The following is a 23,032-nucleotide window of genomic DNA, read 5'->3' as shown; positions in this document are numbered from 1 at the left end:
CCATTAACAAGAAATGTTTTGAAGTAAAATACAATAGCAATAGACTGAGGGAGTGTAAGAGTACCAATTAATACAATAACAGTTTACTGAGTATACTGTGTAAAAGTACCACTTACTATAAAATGCACAACTCAACTGCCTTGTGTGTTCACACTATGTCTGGATAAACAGCATTATTTAATCCAAAACAAATTCTCTCTCTCTCTCTCTCTCTCTCTCTCTCTCTCTCTCTCTCTCTCTCTCTCTCTCTCTCTCTCTCTCTCTCTCTCTCTCTCTCTCTGATTGGATTCTTCATTTAGACTGAATAACTGTGGGTTGTCAGAGAGATGCTGTGAAGTTCTGGCCTCAGCTCTAACTTCTAATCCCTCCCTCCATCTGAGAGAATTGGACCTGACTCTAAACATGGTGACTGAGTCAGGAATGAAGACGCTGCTCTCTCTCGCTGGACTGAAGAATCTCAAGTAAGTAGACTTGGGTCACTGTTTTCCGGGAAAACCCGTTACCCGCTATTTTTGGCTAATGTTTGCATGTGGGGCCGTCACCACTATTTTACTATGTTCAGTCATGTGCAACACGCAGCGCTGCCTCTAAACACCTGCGCTACACGCTAGATTATTCACAGGTGTGGTTTGGGCGTTACATTAATCAACCACTATGCACAGGAATGCTACGCACAACAAAGTCCTTGTAGTGGTGTCGGCCCACGGCAGAATAATCCAATGAACTATTCTTTAAGAGACATAAAGGTGTCCGCACACAATTTATGTCACACGAAGACTAGTTATTGTGTTACATTAATCAAACCAATCAGAGTATCGGTTGACATTCCCTTTAAGACCAAGGTCTAATCATGTCTCATGTCCAACATCTCTCTGTGATGTACACAAATAAATGCCCCCCCCCCCTCTCTATGTCTCTGCGCAGAAAGGTCCTAGGTTTACATTCCAAGCTGTAGCATTTGATTGCCTTGAAATATATAAAATGTCATAGAAAGAACACAGAATTAACCCACATTCTGCTGATTACATTACTTTAAATTACAGCAATTGGTTCAGAATTGCGTCCGGTATGGATTATTGAGACTGAATTCCCCACACACCAGCGATGGAAGAAGTACTAGTATTTGAATTTAATTTAATTTAATTTAATTTTAAGTAAATATAGTCTGGTATTCAAAATTCTGTTGAGTAAAAGTACAAAGGTATTGGCATCAAAATAATACTTAAAGTAACAAAAGTTAAAGTACTCATATCACCGAATGTCCCATTTCATAAGTTTTCAAAATGTATAAAAGTATTTTGAAAATAGCTGATCTACAAGCTCACAATGTGTCCTATTGTGACGTGTTGTGAGATTGTAGATCAGCTATTTTCAAATAGCTTGAGTATATATAGATCTGAAGTGGTTAATGTATGTTTTGTAATGATACTCAAAACCTAGAATGTAACAAGTTACTAAAGTTTTCAAATAATTGTAGTGGAGTAAAAGTACTTTATTTGCCTCTGAGATGTAGTGTAGAAGTAGAAGTAAAGGTATTGCAAATTGAAAATACTCCAGTCAAGTGAAAAACTCAAAAGAAAAATTATACTGAAAAACAGTACTTGAGTAAATTACATTAGATTACATTACAGTCATTTAGCAGACGCTTTTTTTTCTTTTTATGCTGTCCTGACATCAGTGACTCTGCTGTCCCGACATCAGTGACTCTGCTGTCCCGACATCAGTGACTCTGCTGTCCTGACATCAGTGACTCTGCTGTCCCGACATCAGTGACTCTGCTGTCCCGACATCAGTGACTCTCTGTCCCGACATCAGTGACTCTCTGTCCCGACATCAGTGACTCTCTGTCCCGACATCAGTGACTCTGCTGTCCCGACATCAGTGACTCTGCTGTCCCGACATCAGTGACTCTCTGTCCCGACATCAGTGACTCTCTGTCCCGACATCAGTGACTATGCTGTCCCGACATCAGTGTCTCTGCTGTCCCGACATCAGTGTCTCTGCTGTCCCGACATCAGTGTCTCTGCTGTCCCGACATCCGTGACTCTGCTGTCCCGACATCAGTGACTCTGCTGTCCCGACATCAGTGACTCTGCTGTCCCGACATCAGTGTCTATGCTGTCCCGACATCAGTGTCTCTGCTGTCCCGACATCAGTGACTCTGCTGTCCCGACATCAGTGACTCTGCTGTCCCGACATCAGTGACTCTGCTGTCCCGACATCAGTGTCTATGCTGTCCCGACATCAGTGTCTCTGCTGTCCCGACATCAGTGTCTCTGCTGTCCCGACATCAGTGACTCTGCTGTCCCGACATCAGTGACTCTGCTGTCCCGACATCAGTGTCTATGCTGTCCTGACATCAGTGTCTCTGCTGTCCCGACATCAGTGACTCTGCTGTCCCGACATCAGTGTCTATGCTGTCCCGACATCAGTGACTATGCTGTCCTGACATCAGTGTCTCTGCTGTCCCGACATCAGTGTCTCTGCTGTCCCGACATCAGTGTCTCTGCTGTCCCGACATCAGTGTCTCTGCTGTCCTGACATCAGTGACTCTGCTGCAGAGACACTGATGTCCTGACATCAGTGTCTCTGCTGTCCTGACATCAGTGTCTCTGCTGTCCCGACATCAGTGACTCTGCTGTCCTGACGTCAGTGTCTCTGCTGCCCTGACATCAGTGTCTCTGCTTTCCTGATGTCAGTGTCTCTGCTGTCCTGACATCAGTGACTCTGCTGTCCTGACATCAGTGACTCTGCTGTCCCGACATCAGTGACTCTGCTGTCCTGACATCAGTGTCTCTGCTGTCCCGACATCAGTGACTCTGCTGTCCCGACATCAGTGACTCTGCTGTCCCGACATCAGTGACTCTGCTGTCCCGACATCAGTGACTCTGCTGTCCCGACATCAGTGGGGAGTTCATTCCACCACTGTGGGGCCAGAACAGAGAAAATTTGTGACCGTGTAGTACACGGGAGGTCCTCAGTTATGAGCTACAAGGACATAGCCTATCGGTCCTCCAGGGGGCGGCAGTGAGTTTGTCAGGATGAGCTGCCTGGTCAGGATAATGTTAGGAGAAACACTGTAGTGTACATAATAATAATAATAAGGGTAATAATAATAATAATAATAATAATAATAGTGTCATTGATGCATTGTTGTTGTTCTACTTCCTACAGAGTGACACATGGTGGAGAAGATCGGTTCAATCCTCATCTCATTAAAGGATGTGAGTATCTGTCAATATTGACATTTTATACATAGATTTTTTAGGGCAGATTCACACCTACTGTATAGTTTGGTAGACTCTGTGTGATTCAGGGGTTTAGTTACAACATTGTTGCATTTTTCATTTGGTTTGGTTTGCTTTCACATTGTACTTTGTCAAACACAACAAACATTTCTAACACATGTCACATAGTTGAAACGGGCGCTTGTTTATTGGACATCAAGAAACTCACCATCATTGTCTTTGTCTTCCATGGAACTGTTGCTATGAAGCTGGATTTAGGGGTTCATGAGGTAACTTCAGCTGAAGCCCTGTTTCAGCGTTACAAGTTAGTCGTTCACTTCTTACCGGGTACATCACCATGGTAACATGCTGCATGCAACAGATCAACACATACTACCATCTACTGACCAATCAATTGTCTTTGGATTACTGTGGAGCTTGGTGCGCAGTACAGTTAACAGTGGCAGTTAACAGCCACTAGAGGGAGTTATCTCTGTCAGCTTGCTGAGCTGTGGATCAAAGCCATTTCATTGTGCTTTTGTACCCATGTCGTCCTACAAGCAGAGATTGATAGAAGGCTATTTATTGTAGGTATGAAACAAATAATACAGGTTATAATGTCTCACTGCTCATCATTACATATACAACACTTAATCATTCATCTAATTGAGTTTAATGACAGGATTACATTTTGTACAAGGCAGTGGTTTTTAACTGGTTTCGGGATGAGGGCTGCAACCAGTTGTGCAGACGTGCATGTGTGTGTTGTGCACTTACACAACTGTTTTTTAGCCTGTTGTCTCAGTCACTGCTATAACTTTACACATTTTGTTTATTATTAACCCATTAAGACCTGGAACTGTGTCATTTTTAGATTTGAGCTAAAAAGCATTACTTTACACTTTGGGCTATTCAAAAATAGCAGATCTACAAGCTCGGTGCCGCGCTACGAGCTTGTAGATCTGCTATTTTTTAAAATTTGTGAAAATGTGTGCAAATCTTTGAATATATATATTTTTAAAGCGAACATTTTTAACTCAAATCTTTGCTTCTGGGGGTCCCTGGAACAAAATATTTTGACGGGGGTCCACGGCCAAATACATATAACTTTGGGGGTCCTTGACATGAAAAAGATTGAGCACCACTGATATAGAAACATACATTTTCAGAAAACTGTTGAGATTTAGGAGACATGTAGAATCGGCTTCAGGTCTCAATGGGTTAAGAAGAATAGTTACTTTAATTATTGACTTTCATTATTGGTTATTAGGCTACAGGAAATATCATATGAGAGGTGAAACATACAATACAATACTTATTTACATAGGCTTACTTTGAGCAATCAAACTCAAACAATTAGGCCTGACTCTGTTTTGTGTCTGTTTTATTGAAGTGACCGGGCTGCAGGCCAGGCACGCAGTCTAGTGGGCACACACGTGCACACCAGTACTGTACTGGCACCCACCATGTCAAACCAGACAGCTGTTTCGTCCATGGCGATGATATTCTTAGCATTGATCTACTTGCTCTCTATCTGGTGACCAGAGAAGATGATGAAGTTTACAATCTTCTCAATGGGAGCGTCTTTCTGAGCAACAGTTGTTCTCCTCCTGAGGGTAAAATTGTAACGTCGGAGCAATCTAATAAGCCAGCCAGTAGTCGCCCCAAACACCTCCTTCTCTCTATCTCTCTTGTCACTCACCGTGGAGTACAACTCCTTCACCTTCCCTCCAATCATTGTCCAGGAGACTCTGAGGTTCTGTGTGTTATATACACTGACACAAGTTACTTTCCAGCTCCTCACTCACTTTCTTCCTCCTCCACCTGAAAAGCGATGCCATTCAAAGACATTCACATCCGCCTGAAGTCATTTCACTTTTTAGTTTCTTCCATTCTCTAACACGCTTCAGATCCACCTTAAACTGTCTGCCAGCTGCTTCTCTAGAATGCTGCTCCACATATTTAACCACTGCTAATTTGAACTTCAAATCGAACTTCCTTTTTTTCTTCCCTCTTAAGTTGACATTTTCATCTCTCTCCTGTCTAGTATTCTCCTCATTCTCCTTTCATCTCTCTCCTGTCTAGTATTCTCCTCATTCTCCTTTCATCTCTCTCCTGTCTAGTCTCCTTTCATCTCTCTCCTGTCTAGTATTCTCCTCATTCTCCTTTCATCTCTCTCCTGTCTAGTATTCTCCTCATTCTCCTTTCATCTCTCTCCTGTCTAGTATTCTCCTCATTCTCCTTTCATCTCTCTCCTGTCTAGTATTCTCTTCATTCTCCTTTCATCTCTCTCCTGTCTAGTATTCTCCTCATTCTCCTTTCATCTCTCTCCTGTCTAGTATTCTCCTCATTCTCCTTTCATCTCTCTCCTGTCTAGTATTCTCCTCATTCTCCTCCATGTTGCCTTCAAATTCCACCTGTCCTTCTCTCACGTCCACCATGCTCTGTATTACTCCTTCTGTTTCCGTCTGTTTTGGAGTTACCCACGTACCTTGAGGTCCGGTTTACGGTATACTTAGTTACACGACAGTGTCATGCGTCGAAAATAGCAGAACGACAAGTTCACAACGTGTTGAGGCTTGCCGCGTTTACACAAAGCCGGACGTTTATTTGAACGAGATGTTTAATACGCAAAATGGTGTCAGACCCCCGGCGCGTATTAGGTAGCCGGCGGCTATTTGTGATAGGGATACTATTTGAAAATATACGGTACAAGCTCACAACATGTCACATTGTTACATGTAACAATGTGAGTTTATAGATCGGCTATATTACAAAATAGCAGCAAGAGCCAATCTAAAAGCTCACAATGTGTTGCATATTGACTAGTTGTGAGCTTGTAAATCACCTATATTCCATGAAATGCTGATCTGTAAGTCCCCACCATGTCAATGTATTGCATAGTGACGAGTTGTGAGTTTGTGGATGAATGGTTATTAGAGATGCTTGGATCACGGTTTTAGCCGCGGTTACCGCAGTTAACCGCAGTTTGGGTGGATTTGGGTCAATCAAATATAATAATGAATTAATAATGGATAAACCGCGGGTGAAAAAATGTGGGAATTACATTAATGATATAAATCTATAGGCCTATTATAGCTTTTAAAAAGTGAAATCTCGCCGTATGTGCGTTTGTAGTATTTTAATATTACGTCATTTTACATCAGGCACAAATTAGCCGCCTACTGCACGTTGACCGGAAAGGGGTCTTTGTACTGGGTGCAGCCAGTGTTGCCATATATTAAGAGAGAAATAAGCAGCAAGGTCTATGAAAACAAGCCCAAAACAAGCGCCAAATTACCCCAAAAGTCGCTTATAAAACGCAGACATGCAAGTTGAAAACGAAAGTGAAGCTTCAAGCTCCGTCTTGTTGTTACCATAGATATGGATTGTATACAGTCACTACATTGCGACAGACAGTGGTGAGTAACATAAAACTAACGTCAGGAAAATAATAATAATAATTTGATGGCGGTTGGTGCGGATGGATAATGAACATGTATATGCGGATTTGGCTGACGATAAACCCTATCCGCGCAAAATAGATGTCAATTATTTTGAACAACATAAATAGCCAATCTACAAGCTCACAATGTGTATCATGTTGATGGGTTGTGAGCTAGTAGTCACCCAAATAACGCAACACATTGAGACACAAAGTGATTTTATAGATCGGCTATATTCAAACACAACAATAGCCGATCTACAAGCTCACAACGTGTCGATTCATGCAAATTAGCTCACAACGCCTGCATTGTGACGCATTGTGGCCTTGTAGATTGCCTATATGTAAAGAAGAATCTGATCTACAAACACTACGAAAATAAATAAATAAGCTGTGATCTTTCAACATGTATTGTGGCGGTTGTGAGTTTGTAGATCAGCAATATTTCATAAATAGTCAATCTACAAGCTCACAATGCTTTGCATCGCGACACATTGTGAGCTTGTAGATTGGCTATATTTCAAACCTATAAATAGCCGATCTACAACCTCACAATACATTGCATCAAGAAGCGTGGTGAGCTTTTATATTAAAATTGGGGTTAGCCTAACCCTACCTAAAGGATGGGCAGACAGACCGACCACAGACCACTGACCACTGTCACAAACATAACATCTGGACCTGCGAGGCTCAACGTTGATCCAATCCACACCAAAGTTGACACAAACACTGCTCAGAGGTCTGTCGTGACAATAGTTCCACCTAAATTGCACACATATGGGACTACAGCAGTGTTTAACACTTTAAATGGCCATAACTCCCTGACCATTGCTTTGATCAGAGTAATATAGGGCGTTAATTTAAAAATAGCCAATCTACAAGTTCACAACCTGTCAAAATGTGTCAGGCTGTGAGGTAAGGTTGTAGTTGGGCTATTTTTCAAAAAAACGCCTGACATTTTGACACATTCTGAGTTGGTAGATTGGCTCGTAGATTGTCTAAACTTTAAACAAAATGCAAGAATAGGAGATCTACAAGCTCACACGTCTCGCATTGTGACACATTGTAAGCTTGTAGATTAGCTGTATTAAAAAAACAATATAACTGATCAATTTTGTTTAGAGATGGTGTTAGAGCATTCCACACTTTGCTGTCAGAGTAGTAGAATGATAATGTTCTATAAGTGGGTGGCACCAAATCGTTGTCGCTTCCTCTACTGTTGTGGCTTTGGGTGTCACTCACTTTGGGAGGTAGTTAGTCAGGTAAGAGGGTATTGAGGGCATTGAGGCCTCTTCGACTACCTTAAAACACAATCCCATGTTTAATTGCTTAAACCTGTCTTCTACCCTGAGTCATCTCATAGCAACATGTGTTGAATGAGGTGGGTCCGGGGCCCCAGGCCGAGGAGAGGTCAAATCAGTTTTTTTAGGAGGTCTACAGTAAAGCTTAGTCTTTAGTGACATTGAGATGTTGGAGAACCAAGAGGTAGCATAGTCACAATGACATTGAATGAGGCTCCAGATAGAGTCTTGAGAGCAATTTTGTTGACAAAACAGGAAATTCTTCCCAAACAAATTTGATTGACTTTTTGATCAGTTTTGATGCCATTTTTTCACCTGTCAGTTTGTTGTCATTAATACAGTCCTAATATTATTAACCTCTTCTTTACTTGAGATTACTATATCGTCAACTCTGACCTTGAATTAATTTGCATTTACATTACTAAGGCAGTGTTTGGACCCAAACAGAATGGATTGTGTTTTATCAAGGTGTAATGACAGTTTATCAGAAAGACAAGTACAGATTTCAGAACTGAGAACTTTTCATTTCATATTTTAGACATTTTAATTATTCTAATAATTTAGACAATAAATCAGATCATATGAAATAACTTAATAGTATTTAAATTATTTACTATTGGTACTTTTACTTCTGTTGAGTCATTATTTAAAGTTACGGTTTTTGATTACTATACTCTGTCTGTCTGACCGGGTCCCTCACCCTCAGGGCTCTGTCCTTGGCCCCCTCCTTTTCCCTCTACACCAAATATGTTAGCCGAAAATACACGATCTACAAGCTCACAACGTGTTGCATTGCAACATGTTGTTAGCTTGTAGATCGGCTATTTTAGTATTATTATTACAGAATAGGGTCACTAGGGTTCAAGTGGTTAATTAAAGCTGTCATCTGGAACTGATTTTAATTCATAAAACATTATTATTTTTTTATTTTGTTTGTTAAACACTTAACACAATGTATATTCCCTGAATATATCAGATCTACAAGCTCACAACCACAAATAATTCCTCAAAGAACCTTCTTTGAACCATTAACCACTTAAACCCCTGCATCCCAATGTTGACATGTCCTAATACGTGAACATTCATCAAAAATAGCAGATCTACAAGCTCACAACACAGAGCTAGTAGCAGTGGTGGAAAAAGTACTCAATTTGTTTACTTAAGTAAAAGTATCAAAACTTCAATGTAGAAATATTCTGTTACAAGTTAACCCTTTAAGACCTGAAGCATCTGTGTCACTTTTTGATTTGGCCTAAAAAAAAGGCATTATTTTACACTTTGGCTATTCAAAAATAGCAGATCTACAAGCTCATAGCGCGGCACCGAGTGCCGCGCTATGAGCTTGTAGATCTGCTATTTTTGAAAAATCGTGAAAAATGTGTGCAAATCTTTGAATATATATGTTTTAAAGCAGACATTTTTAACTAAATTCTTTGCTTCTGGGGGTCCGTGGAACTAAATATCTTGAGATGGGGGTCCGCGGTCAAATACATATCATTTTGGGGGTCCATGACATGAAAAAGATTGAGCACCACTGATATAGAAACATACGTTTATCAGATTGCTGTTGGGATTTAGAAGACATTTGTAGAATCGGCTTCAGGTCTTAATGGGTTAAAGTCTGGCATTAAACATTTACTTGAGTAAAAGTACAAAAGTATTGGCATCAAAATGTACTTAAAGAATCAAAAGTAAAAGTGCTCTGGGAGACAGCGGTCGATGAAGGGTTAATGGTTAATGGTTAATTAGTGGTTAATGGTTCTTTATAGCATTGGTTCTCAAAGTGGGGTCCGGGGACCCCCAGGCGTCCTTGGGGGGTTCCAGGGGGTCCCCAGCAAAATGTTTCATACAGCATCACAATCATTTTAACCACTTTATACATGTTTTAAATGTTGGCTGTTTACATATAGCAGATCTACCGGTCGATGAAGGGTTAAAGTGGTTAATGGTTCTTTATAGCATTGGTTCTCAAAGTGGGGTCTTTGAGATCTACAAGTTCACAGCGCATCACTTCATGCCGCGCTGCGAGCTTGTAGATCTGCTATTTTAGATAAGTTTTGAAAAATATTGAAAATGTTTGGAAAGAAGTTGAATAATAGTGATAGTTTTTAACATAAATCTTCTCTTCTGGGGGTCCCTGGCACAACACATTTTCAGATGGGGGTCCACAGAAAAATAAATATAAATGTGGGGGTCCTTGACTCTAAAAGCTAGACTTACTGCTTTATAGAAGCATTTAAATAGTTAAATAATGATTCTTTAAAGAACGTTTCTTCTACGGCCTCAACAACCAGTTTCACTGTGTGTGTGTGTGTGTGTGTGTGTGTGTGTGTGTGTGTGTGTGTGTGTGTGTGTGTGTGTGTGTGTGTGTGTGTGTGTGTGTGTGTGTGTGTGTGTGTGTGTGTGTGTGTGTGTGTGTGTGTGTGTGTGTGTGTGTGTGTGTGAGTGAGTGAGTGAGTGAGTGAGTGAGTGAGTGAGTGAGTGAGTGAGTGAGTGAGTGAGTGAGTGAGTGAGTGAGTGAGTGAGTGAGTGAGTGAGTGAGTGTGCGTGCGTGCGCGTGACTGTGTGTGTGTGAGACTGTGTGTGTGTGTGTGTGTGTTTTTATCGGCCTCAGGTCTTAATGGGTTAATAAGAAATAGCAGATCTACAAGCTCAAGCTTGTAGATCTTCTATTTTCAAAATATTTTAATACATTTGAAAACTTGTGACATTCTGCATATTGAGTACTTTTTACTTTAGTACTTTAAGTTTATTTTGATACCAATACTTTTTTTACTTTTACTTTACGTGAGTACTTCTTCCACCACTGGTGTGTGTTTGTGTGTCTGTGTCTTCCTACTTTTGTACTTTAAGTATATTTTGATACCAATACTTTTGTACTTTAAGTATATTTTGATACCAATACTTTTGTACTTTAAGTATATTTTGATACCAATACTTTTGTACTTTTACTTAAGTAAAAAATGTGAGTACTTGTTCCACCACTGGTGTGTGTGTGTGTGTGTGTGTGTGTGTGTGTGTGTGTGTGTGTGTGTGTGTGTGTGTGTGTGTGTGTGTGTGTGTGTGTGTGTGTGTGTGTGTGTGTGTGTGTGTCTCAGTGAATGATGTGTTTAATGTTTATTGTGTTGTTTTTCTCATCAGATTATCATCCTCTCACACTGGACACAAACACAACACACAGCCTCCTCACTCTGTCTAAGAACAACAGGAAGGTGACATATGATGATAAGGGTCATCAGTATCCTCCTCATCCTGACAGGTTTGATGGACAGCTACAGGTTCTGTGTTCAGAGGGTCTGACTGGACACTGTTACTGGGAGGTAGAGTGGGAGGGGGATGTTTATATAGCAGTGACTGACAGACGAATCAGCAGGAAAGGACAGGGTGGTGACTGTAGTCTAGGATACAATGACATGTCCTGGAGTCTGGACTGTGTAGGAGAACAGTGGGGTAACAGTTACAGTGTCATACACAATAGTAAGGAGACTGACCTCCCTGTCAGTCCCTCTAGAGGCTCTAACAGAGTAGCAGTGTATCTAGACTGTTCTGCTGGAACTCTGTCATTCTATCAAATATCAGAGGACATTCTGATACACCTGTACACCTTCAGGGACACATTCACTGAACCTCTCTATGCTGGGTTCTATGTTCCCTTCTCCTTCTCCTCCTCAGTGTTTCTGTGTGAGCAGAGATAGAGTCTCTATGTGAGGGTGACATCAGGTCGTTATGGTTACTCAACATGTCTGAGTGAGTCCAGGTTGTCATAGTTACCACGAGTACTTCAATCAGTAAATCAGTGTTTCTCAAACATTTTCACGCCGAGGACCCCCATATGAACATATTCTGTTCCAGGGACCCCCATATGAACATATTCTGTTCCAGGGACCCCCATAGTCCGAGATATTTTTTTTAAAGTCACATTTTAACCCATTAACCCACATTTTAACCCATTAAGCATCCGTGTCACTTTTTAGATTTCTTTAGGCTATTCAAAAATAGCAGATCTACAAGCTCATAGCGCGGCACCGAGTGCCGCGCTACGAGCTTGTAGATCTGCTATTTTTTGTGAAATCATGAAAATTTGTGCAAATCTTTAAATATATATATTTTTATTTTATTGTATTATTTAGAAATCTTTTTTTTTTTTATCGGCCTCAGGTCTTAAAGGACGACTTCACCCATTTTCAACCTCTCTTCATATAATAGGCCCTCACTAATGTCCATGATAAAATGTTTTTAAAAAAATCTACTTGGTCTGTGTCTCATAGGAGGACTGTGGACAGTCCAGAAACCCGTCTACCAGTGACATCATCATTAGGCAGGATTTTTTTTTTTTCAACAAGATTTAAAACATTTTATTTAGATTTTTATTAACGCGAGAACAATGGCTTCTTTTATTGCATTGCAACTTTCCAGGAATACAAAGCCTGCCGTTTCTATTAGCTTGGATTCCCCATCGATGATGTCACTGGTAGACAGGTTTCTGAACTGTCCACAGCTCTCCTATGAGACACAGACTGAGTAGGAAAACATGGTACCGTTTTATCATGAGCATTAGTGTTTATATTATATGAAGATAGGTTGAAAATGGGTGAAGTCGTCCTTTAATGGGTTAATAAGAAAAACTGCCCCTGGGGGTCCCCAGACCACACTTTGAGAAACACTGATCTAGACACTGTTTCTCAACATCAGGTCCGGGGCCCACTAGGGGTCCATATGGACTCTTACAGCAGTGGTTCTCAAACCTGTTCAAGTCAAGGACCCCCAGATTAATATGTGTTTGGGCTGCGGACCCCCATCTGAAAATGTGTTGTGTCAGGGACCCCCATCTGAAAATGTGTTGTGTCAGGGACCCCCATCTGAAAATGTGTTGTGTCAGGGACCCCCATCTGAAAATGTGTTGTGCCAGGGACCCCCATCTGAAAACGTGTTGTGCCAGGGACCCCCATCTGAAAATGTGTTGTACCAGGGACCCCCATCTGAAAATGTGTTGTACCAGGGACCCCCATCTGAAAATGTGTTGTGCCAGGGACCCCCATCTGAAAACGTGTTGTGCCAGGGACCCCCATCTGAAAATGTGTTGTACCAGGGACCCCCATCTGAAAATGTGTTGTACCAGGGACCCCCATCTGAAAATGTGTTGTGCCAGGGACCTTCAGAGGAGATTTATGTTTACCAGAAAAAAACTAAATTATTCAAAATGTTCCAACCATTTTCAATACTTTTCTTTTTGCCGCGCTGTGAGCTTGTAGATCTGCTGTTTTTGTGTAGCCAACGCATAACATTATAAAGTGGTTAAAATTATTGTGATGCTGTTAACTACTTTAGCTGGGGACCCCCTGGAACCCATTTGGTTCCATGTGTACACTCTCAGAGTCACAGACCTGTAAGGGTCCATTTGGACCCCTTGGGGGTCCCCAGACCTCACATTGAAAAGCGGTGGTCTAGACCAGCGGTTCTCAAAGTGTGGTCCGGGGACCCCCAGGGGTCCTTGAGGGGGTTCCAGGGGGGGTTTAAAGTTAAACATATTTAAATTGGCGTTTTGAAAATAGCAGATCTACAAGCTCACAACGTGTGAACTTGTAGATCTGCCATTTTCAAATACATCTTGGAACACATTTTAGAATGTTTTGAAACATTTTAATATCACAGATCTTGTATGGGGGTCCCTGGTACAACATGTTTTCAGAGGAGGGGTCCACGGAAATCCTCTCTAACACCAGTTCACTATAGTGTCCTTTTCTTTGATTCAGTCATCACCACAGGGAGATCAGATTACATCAGATTACATTACATTAGATCAGATTATATTAGATTAGATTACATCAGATTAGATTACATTAAATCTGATTACATTAGATTAGACAGCGCTGCACAAACCTCCACAGATGTATAAATATGTATCATAAATAGTGATGATGTAAATATCAGTGTCATACGTGTGTCTCTCATGTAGAAACACACTCATGTATTTGATATAAATATGTATCATAAATAGTGATGATGTAAATATCAGGGTCATACGTGTAGAAACACACTCATGTATTTGATATAAATATGTATCATAAATAGTGATGATGTAAATATCAGGGTCATACATGTAGAAACACACTCATGTATTTGATATAAATATGTATCATAAATAGTGATGATGTAAATATCAGGGTCATACGTGTAGAAACACACTCATGTATTTGATATAAATATGTATCATAAATAGTGATGATGTAAATATCAGTGTCATACGTGTAGAAACACACTCATGTATTTGATATAAATATGTATCATACATAGTGATGATGTAAATATCAGGGTCATACGTGTAGAAACACACTCATGTATTTGATATAAATACGGATCATAAATAGTGATGATGTAAATATCAGTGTCATACGTGTAGAAACACACTCATGTATTTGATATAAATATGGATCATAAATAGTGATGATGTAAATATCAGGGTCATACGTGTAGAAACACACTCATGTATTTCATGTCTATTTGACACAACAGAATGAGGAACAGTGTGTATTTGACTCTGGATTCAAACATCCACTAAATGCATTCATTCATCAATGAAGTCAAATCATTCATTGTTTATCTATTGATTCATTATTAGATCATTGTTTCATTGTGTTGTTTTCATTCCATATTATTCTCATTCTTCATAATGTTTCATTTCATGTGTTATTGTACCATCATTAAAGATGACATCGTCTTCTCAGAGAGAGAGAGATTAAGGTAATTTGTAGAATAAACTGTAATTGTTTAATAAATGTTTTGAAAGTCTGTCGTTGTTCCTGTTTATTAATATTATTAGGACATTATTTATGTTGTTTGTAGTGGTGGAAAGTAACTAAGTACATTTACTCAAGTACTGCATTTTCTTTTACTTTACTGGAGTATATCCAATTTATTTTAAATACCCAGCCAACATGTCCATCTGGGCCCCACATGCATGATGTCACTGTGTACACCTTTAAGACATATGCATGATGTCACTGTGTACACCTTTAAGACACATGCATGATGTCACTGTGTACACCTTTAAGACACATGCATGATGTCACTGTGTACACCTTTAAGACACATGCATGATGTCACTGTGTACACCTTTAAGACACATGCATGATGTCACTGTGTACACCTTTAAGACACATGCATGATGTCACTGTGTACACCTTTAAGACACATGCGTGATGTCACTGTGTACACCTTTAAGACACATGCATGATGTCACTGTGTACACCTTTAAGACATATGCATGATGTCACTGTGTACACCTTTAAGACACATGCATGATGTCACTGTGTACACCTTTAAGACACATGCGTGATGTCACTGTGTACACCTTTAAGACACATGCATGATGTCACTGTGTACACCTTTAAGACACATGCATGATGTCACTGTGTACACCTTTAAGACACATGCATGATGTCACTGTGTACACCTTTAAGACACATGCATGATGTCACTGTGTACACCTTTAAGACACATGCGTGATGTCACTGTGTACACCTTTAAGACACATGCGTGATGTCACAGCTGTAACCAGGAAGTGAGGGTAGTGGTTGGCAGCAGGTAGGCAGCATGCCATCATGTTCTTCACTGTTATTTATGTAAAACATTCATTAACCTCCAACACAACTGTGTGGACTTCAGCTCATTACACAGACCAGAGCTTGATCAGTGTGAGAGAAAGAGAGGTGTGCTTCTGTGTTTATTCCTACCAGAGTTCATTTTGCTGACTAAGACTAAAAAGATTTTGATATTTAGTCGACTAAGACTAGACAATTTCTGACTAAAATTGGACTAAAACTAAATGATGTGTTATTCAAAAGACAAAATCTAAATTTGCTGTCAGAATGAACACTGATTTCTACCTCCAACAACACTACATGTTTAGGGCAGTGGTGCTGACACATTCTGCTGTTAGCTGAATCTGTCTTGAGAGAGATTACCCACACACACTAACTGAACCTCAACAAGCTGATTGATGCATCACCAAGCTTGTCTTTTACTTTAGTTATTATAGCAAACTATTTTAATCTCTTTACCTGTTTGTTTCTCTGTTTCCATGTGAGGGAGGTGGTGATCAGGTGTCCCCTCAATCACATACACATAGACATACGAGACGAGGAAGTGCATCCACTTCAACAAGCTGTGCAACGGGGCCCAGACTGTGACGACGGCTACGATGAAGGGTTCCACTGTCGAGGTAGGAGGAGAACCGCCACGGATTCAACTTCTCAGTCGCTGATTTCACTCATTTGGATTCCATGATAGAAGCCAGCATGTATTCTATTGCAGTGGTTCTCAAGGACCCCCTGGGGTCCTTAAAGGAGTTCCAGGGGGTCCCCAGCTAAATGAAGGATAGTTAGGAACTAAATGGACCCTTATGGGTCTGTACAAATGGAACCACATGGACCCTAACTGGTCCATTTGGTTCCATTTTTACACTCTCAGAGTTAAATTAACATTGATTTTACAATATAAATTGGGGTCCCAGAGATAGAAATGCCATTACATGGGGGTCCGTAGCCTTAATGCATGTCAAACTGGGGGTCCTTGAATTAAAATGGCTGAGAATCACTGCTAGAGCCGTATAAAGAATCTTCTCTTATGGGGGTCCCTGGCATATCTTTTCAAATGTGGGTCCACGGACTAATAAGTGTCAATTTGGGGGTCCTTGACATGAAAAAGTTTGAGAACCACTGTTCTATTGCAGCCAAACTGTTTTGTGTCAAGGACCCCCAACTTGACACATATTAACCCACGGACCCCCATTTGAAAAGACATGCCAGGGTCTCAAACATTTAAATGTATTGGGTGTCCCAATCTAAAATGTAATATCATCGTCAGTGTTAATTTAACTTTGAAATGGTACAAATGGAACCAAATGGACCCGTTAGGGTCCATTTGGTTCCATTTGTACCATTTCAGAGTTACAGACACATAAGGGTCAATTTGGTAACAATTAATTTGGCTGGGGACCCCCTGGAACCCCCTCAAGGACTCCCCCGGACCCCACTCAGAGAACCACTGTTCTATGGAAGCATGTTTAGCTATTTTTGGTTATTAATTTCAGATTAGAGCATTTGAAGTGGTCAAACAATATGTTGGAGAACAATGGCTTCCATTATAACATGCTAACTCCCATTGATAAAAAGCCTGCAGTTTCTATTAGCTTGGATTCCCCATCGATGAGGTTTCAGTATCATGAGCATTAGTGAGGACCAACTGTATGAAGATAGGTTGAAAATGGGTGAAGTGGTCCTTTAAGTCAGTGGTTCTCAAAGTGGGGTCCGGGGACCCCCAGGGGTCCTTTGGGGGGTTCCAGGGGGTCCCCAGCAAAATATGTTAATATAGCATCGCAATGATTTGAACCACTGTAACTAGGGGTGTGCCGATATATCGTCCCGCGATATATCGCGATACGTTTTCGCGACGATATGTATCGTTTTGGAAAAAAAAAATATCGTTTTTGAAAGTGGAAAGAGTGACAACATGTTTTTTTTTCGGGTCAGGTGTCATACTATTTGGATTCAAAACGGCTATTGTAGCTGAAAAGCTACAAGTTTGCATGTCTGAATAATGCAAAAACAGAATTATTTGTTTGCATTTTCTTTTTTTCTCCTCCATATATTTTCATAATAAAAAAAGTGCGTATCGTATCGTATCGAAATCGTATCGAAGTTGTGAGCCAAATATCGTATCGTATAGTTTCGTGAAATTAGTGTATCGGCACACCCCTAACTGTAACCTTTTATACTTTGGCTTTTCAAAAATAGCAGACCTACAAGCTCATAGTACGGCACCGAGTGCCGTGCTATGAGCTTGTAGATCTACTAGTTTTTGAAAAATTGTGAACATTTCTGCAAACCTTTGAATATATATATTTTAAAGCGGACATTTGTAACTCGAATCTTTGCTTTTGGGGGTCCCTGTAACAATATATTTTGAGATGGGAGTCCGCGGCCAAATACATACCATATTGAAGATTTTTTTTAAATAGCCGATATACATATCACCACGCGTTGTGAACTTGTAGATCGGCTATTTTCAAATAGCCAATGTACCATAATATGGACTCAAAGTGGTTCATGCTATACCAAGTCATTTTGCTATCATGCAACCAGTCGCTTCTTCTTTTTTGGCTCGTTTTCATAGACCTGTCTGCTTGTTTCAGCTTCTCCTTTGCATATGCTGTTGAAACGAGTCCTAGTTTGTGTGCATTGGCACCAGGGCTGAAAATGTCGGAGCTCCAATACAATAATGCTTTTGCATTGATGAATTGACTTTGGTAGGCTGCCTGGGAGAGGAGATTCACAGAGATTAAATTAATATTGATCTCCCAAGTGGGTAAACATTATAACAGTGTGATATAAGTCTGTTTGAGTTTTAAAATGGATCATTTAAATGTATGTTTTTTTAGGGTATCTATCACCCATTAAATGAATGGAGTTTTGATTCATTCTTTGTTTGGTGGGTTTGTAAATCTTTTTGGGCCGGTGGTGCAAATGCAAAACTCAAGTTTTTTTGCATACTCTCAGTCTCTAGTTAAATGAACACTCAGGATTTTAAGCGTGTTTGATGGCCTTGATGGTTAAAGGAACCATCCTGTAACTCTGTGGTTCACAAACTTGGGGTCGGGACCCCCAGGGGGGTCCCTAAATTATTTTGGGGGGTCCCCAGATGGTTAGCTTAAGGTGCAACATGATTTCTCACTCAGCAGTAAACACACCAACATACAGTATAAGTGTATGGGTATCTGCACATTTAGTTACAATTTAATGATTTTTAAGACCTTTTTAATACCAAATTGGCCTCACAATGCGAGGCTTGTAGATCGGCCATTTTCACAATATTAATCTGTGGAACCGAGTCAAACTAAATGTAATGCCTACACTTCCAAGTGCTTGTCAGGTTGGGGGGCCTGCAGTTCAAATTGATTATTGATTATTTTGGGGGGTCGCTGCCTGAAAGGTTTGGGAACCCTTGCTGTAACTGGTTGGATTCAGCACTATAACTTCACTCCATCCATAGCAACACAGATATATATGGATATCTATTATTTACAAAAAATAGATCCATCATCTCCATCAAACTTGTAGTAGTCTCGCGTAGCCAGACCCCACAGAAAATGAAAAACAGCGACCTCTGCTTTTCTGATATTCTGTGGAGTCTGGCAGGAGTATAATGTTAGACTAGAGCGCAGGGAAACACCGGTTTCATGTCTGCCTATAGCGCATCACTTCCGGTTGGTGCGACCATGTTTTCATTCCCACTAACAATATTTCTACACGGAACACTAACACCACTTCTCCCAGAGAACATGGCTGGTTTTGGTTATAAGCCCACTTGTTTCTATGATGAAAGAGTAATTTAAAATGTGAATATCTTTCCGTGGTTTTGTCCGCTCCGATGACGCTATTGTTAAATTAGTTTCGGCTAGTTTCGAGGGGGGGAGGGTGGATCATGGTGGATGGACACGTGAATCCCGCCCACTACATTTGATTGGGTAAAGCGCGGCCCACTTCCTGATCTGAAGGCACGCCCACTTTTAGCCAATGCGCACTGGTTAGGACGAACCGCTCCGACAGATTCCACCGCAGGTCGGAATCTGTTCTTGAGAGATTAAACTTGTAGTAACTGGTAAAGTACATTTACTAATGCGTCGCATTGTGAGCTTGTAGATCGGCTATTTTCAAAAGATTAATTCATTATTTATACATTTTAAAACATAATGAATACTTACTACTTTTGGTACTTAAATACATTTTGATACCAATACTTATGTACTTTTACTCAAGTAAATATTAAATTGATTTTATTTTTTTGTAATAATGATCTGCTCTCCTCCCAACACACACACACACACACACACACACACACACACACACACACACACACACACACACACACACACACACACACACACACACACACACACACACACACACACACACACACACACACACTACAAAAAAGGACCACGATGGATATCCTTTTAACAGATGTTTATTCATTAGTGCAGTACTTGAGTACATGTACTTAGTTACTTTACACCACCGGTAAACACTGAACTGTTTCTCTCTCCACCTCCTGCCACTCAGGTTGAAGAGAGCATCGCTGCATGTCTGGCTGACATCTCACAGTGGATGTCCTGTCTTCTCACCACCTCAAGCTGAACCCAGACCAGACTGTGCTTCTCTTCTTCTCAGGTAAGTCCTGCTCCATGCAGGACCTTAATGTGGGGCATTGCAGCTTGGCAGCCCTTGAGGAAGTCAGACAATTATCTTAGCTCCTGGCCATCTTTAAGGCTTATTTTTGGCCAAGCATGCAGCTTGTCTGTGAAGGACTTTCCAATCAGGAATAGGTTTCCAAACCGTTCTTGTAACAGCTGCCAGGCTGTGTCATATGCTTCTTCTGTACCTAGTAGGAAGAAACCTTCAACTGCTTTCTGTGCAGCAGCACCACCTAGGTACTTTCTCAGGTAATACAGTTTTTCGTTCTTTGGAATGTTTTTCTTGTCAATTAACGTCTTGAAAGACAGTCGCCAGTCTTTGTATCTCAAAGGATCTCCGGTGAATACCGCAGGCTCTGGCGTTGGAAGACGATTGGCACTTATAGCTTCTGCTAGCACTTTGACAAATTCAAGAGTGTTCTGCTCTTGGGGCAGTGTGTGTGTGTGTGTGTGTGTGTGTGTGTGTGTGTGTGTGTGTGTGTGTGTGTGTGTGTGTGTGTGTGTGTGTGTGTGTGTGTGTGTGTGTGTGTGTGTGGGGGGGGCAGGGGCGTTGCGCTTGTTGCAGCTTGAGGTAGACTTTGGGGACGAGGGGCTTGACTTGTGACTTGTTGATATTGGGGAATGCATGTAACAAAAGTATTGCCATCAAAACATACCTAAAGTATCAAAAGTAAAAGTACTCAAATGTTTGAAAATAGCCGATCTTCCAGCTCACAATGCGTCACGATGCGACGCGTTGTGAGATTGTAGATCTGCTATTTTCAAATAGCCTATGTATAAAATAGGGCTGAAGTGGTTAATACATGTTTATATAATGTAATGCTATATATATGCAAAGTAACTAAAGTTTTCAGATAATTGTAGTGGAGAAAAAGTACAATATTTGCCTCTGAGATGTAGTGGAGTAGAAGTACTGACAATTGGAAATACTCCAGTAAAGTAAAAAATACCTGAACATTGATTTTAAGTACAGTACTCAAGTAAATGTGCTTAGTTACTTTCCACCGCTGGTTTGAAGTGATCAAACTAGTAATAGAATACATGTTTAGTATCTTCCATAAACATGAAGCTTAAAGCTTCAATCTGTGATTTCTTCAACCTGTCTGCTGTATTTAGAACAGCAGCGACATGATAATGATAACAGTGGTGTAAAGTAACTAAGTGCATTTACTTTGCAGTACTAAGTACTAAGTAATTTGCAGTACTTTTCCTTCTACTCCACTACATCTCAGAGGCCAATATTGTACTTTTACTCCACTACAATTATTTGAAAACTTTAGTTACTTTTCAGATATAAATGATTACATCATAAAACATGCATTAAAGGGAATGCATGTCATGGTGTAATTGCAAATTACACCATGATGAGTCATCATGGTGTAATTTGCAATGTTAAACCCACAATCAATCCTCCAGTTCAAGGCAACACAGAAAGGGGGGAACTTTTTTCTTATTTCCACACAACTCCTTTATGCTATATTAATGACATAGTTAAATATTGAAAAGGGGTGGATTTCCCCTTTAACCACTTTAGCCCTATTTTATGCCTCGGCTATTTGAAAATAGCCTATCTACACGCGTCGCAGCGCGACACGTTTTTTAGATTGGCTATTTTCCAACATTTTAGTACTTTTACTTTTGGTACTTGGAAGTACATTTTGATACTAATACTTTTGTACTTTTACTCAAATTCTTTTTGAATTCCGGACTTTTACTTGTAACAGAGGTTGCAGTATTGATACTTTTACTTGAGACATACTTAACACATTGACTGCCAAGCCCGTAGTCCTACGGGCCGTTAAATCCAACCGTTAAGTGCCAAGCCCGTAGTCCTACGGGCCAAGGTCTTTTTAATGGTTTACATTAGATTAACCCCTCAGGCACTTTGTTGGTTAATCTCTTACATGAAAATGACGTAGAAGTAAAAAAAAAAAAAAAATCTGAACATGTGATCACACAAAACATCATCTAAAGCAGTGATCAGGCTCCCAAATCTAAAGTTTAATCCCAGTAATCACTCTCTCTCTCTCTCTGCCTCAGCTGGGCTGCAGTAATCAACAAAGCCGCATGGCAGGTTCGTTGTGGAAGCGTGTGCACATCACATTCCACGCTGGTAATGTGCACGCGCATCCATGCACTCTGACTGCCTGTAATCACTGAATAGCAAGCAGCTGGCTCTATGGGGGAAGGGAGGGTGTGCACGTCAATGCTCGCACTCGTAACGTGCACCCGCAGCAGCAACCTTTCCCACAGATCATAACACAAACACACAGCATGTTACCCCTTTGATAAACTGACTGATCGCGCCGCCAATATTGTTGTTTTGTAAATAAAATAAAAAAATCTGAACATGTGATCACACAAAACATCATCTAAAGCAGTGATCAGGCAAACCTAAAGTTGAATCCGAGCGATCGCTCTCTCTCTCTCTCTCTCTCCCTCAGCTGCGCTGCAGTCAACAAAAGGAAGCGTGTGCACATCACATTCCACGCTGGTAATGTGCACGCGCATCCATGCACTCTGACTGCCTGTAATCACCGAATAGCAGCAGCCGCTCTATGGGGGAAGGGAGGGTGTGCACGTCAATGCTCGCACTCGGATCTGGATCCAGGTTATTGTGACCTCAGATCAAAGCCACGGTGGAAAAATAACAGGTGTCCTGAGATCGGAAACCTACAAAAGGGGCATGCGCGAAGCCCTCTTTCTGTGCATTTTCAAAAAGTTTATCCAAGAGCCGAGGGCTCGGCTTGGGAACCGCCCGGCGGCGGCTCTCAGTCGGGGCAACAGTCTTTTTTCCAGTGGTAAGCAT

At 40.8% G+C, this 23,032-nt stretch overlaps 1 protein-coding gene across 1 annotated transcript in view; it reads left to right on the top strand.

Moving 5' to 3' along the window:
- LOC311039187 (NACHT, LRR and PYD domains-containing protein 3-like) overlaps positions 1 to 11,967 on the top strand; it is a 43,216-nt gene extending 31,249 nt beyond the window's left edge. Inside the window, exons 12-14 of the mRNA XM_084048857.1 lie at positions 300 to 461; positions 3,175 to 3,224; positions 11,115 to 11,967. Of these exons, the coding sequence (XP_083904983.1) occupies positions 300 to 461; positions 3,175 to 3,224; positions 11,115 to 11,668 (766 nt within the window). The 3' untranslated portion in view covers positions 11,669 to 11,967. The remainder of the gene's footprint in view (positions 1 to 299; positions 462 to 3,174; positions 3,225 to 11,114) is intronic.
- The last annotated feature ends 11,065 nt before the right edge of the window (positions 11,968 to 23,032 follow it).

This window comes from Gymnoscopelus microlampas, assembly GCF_963454915.1.
Source record: "Gymnoscopelus microlampas genome assembly, chromosome: 22".
NCBI lineage: Eukaryota > Metazoa > Chordata > Actinopteri > Myctophiformes > Myctophidae > Gymnoscopelus > Gymnoscopelus microlampas.
The sequence above is the reverse complement of the archived record's forward strand: the minus strand, read 5'-3'. Positions and strand labels throughout refer to the sequence as shown.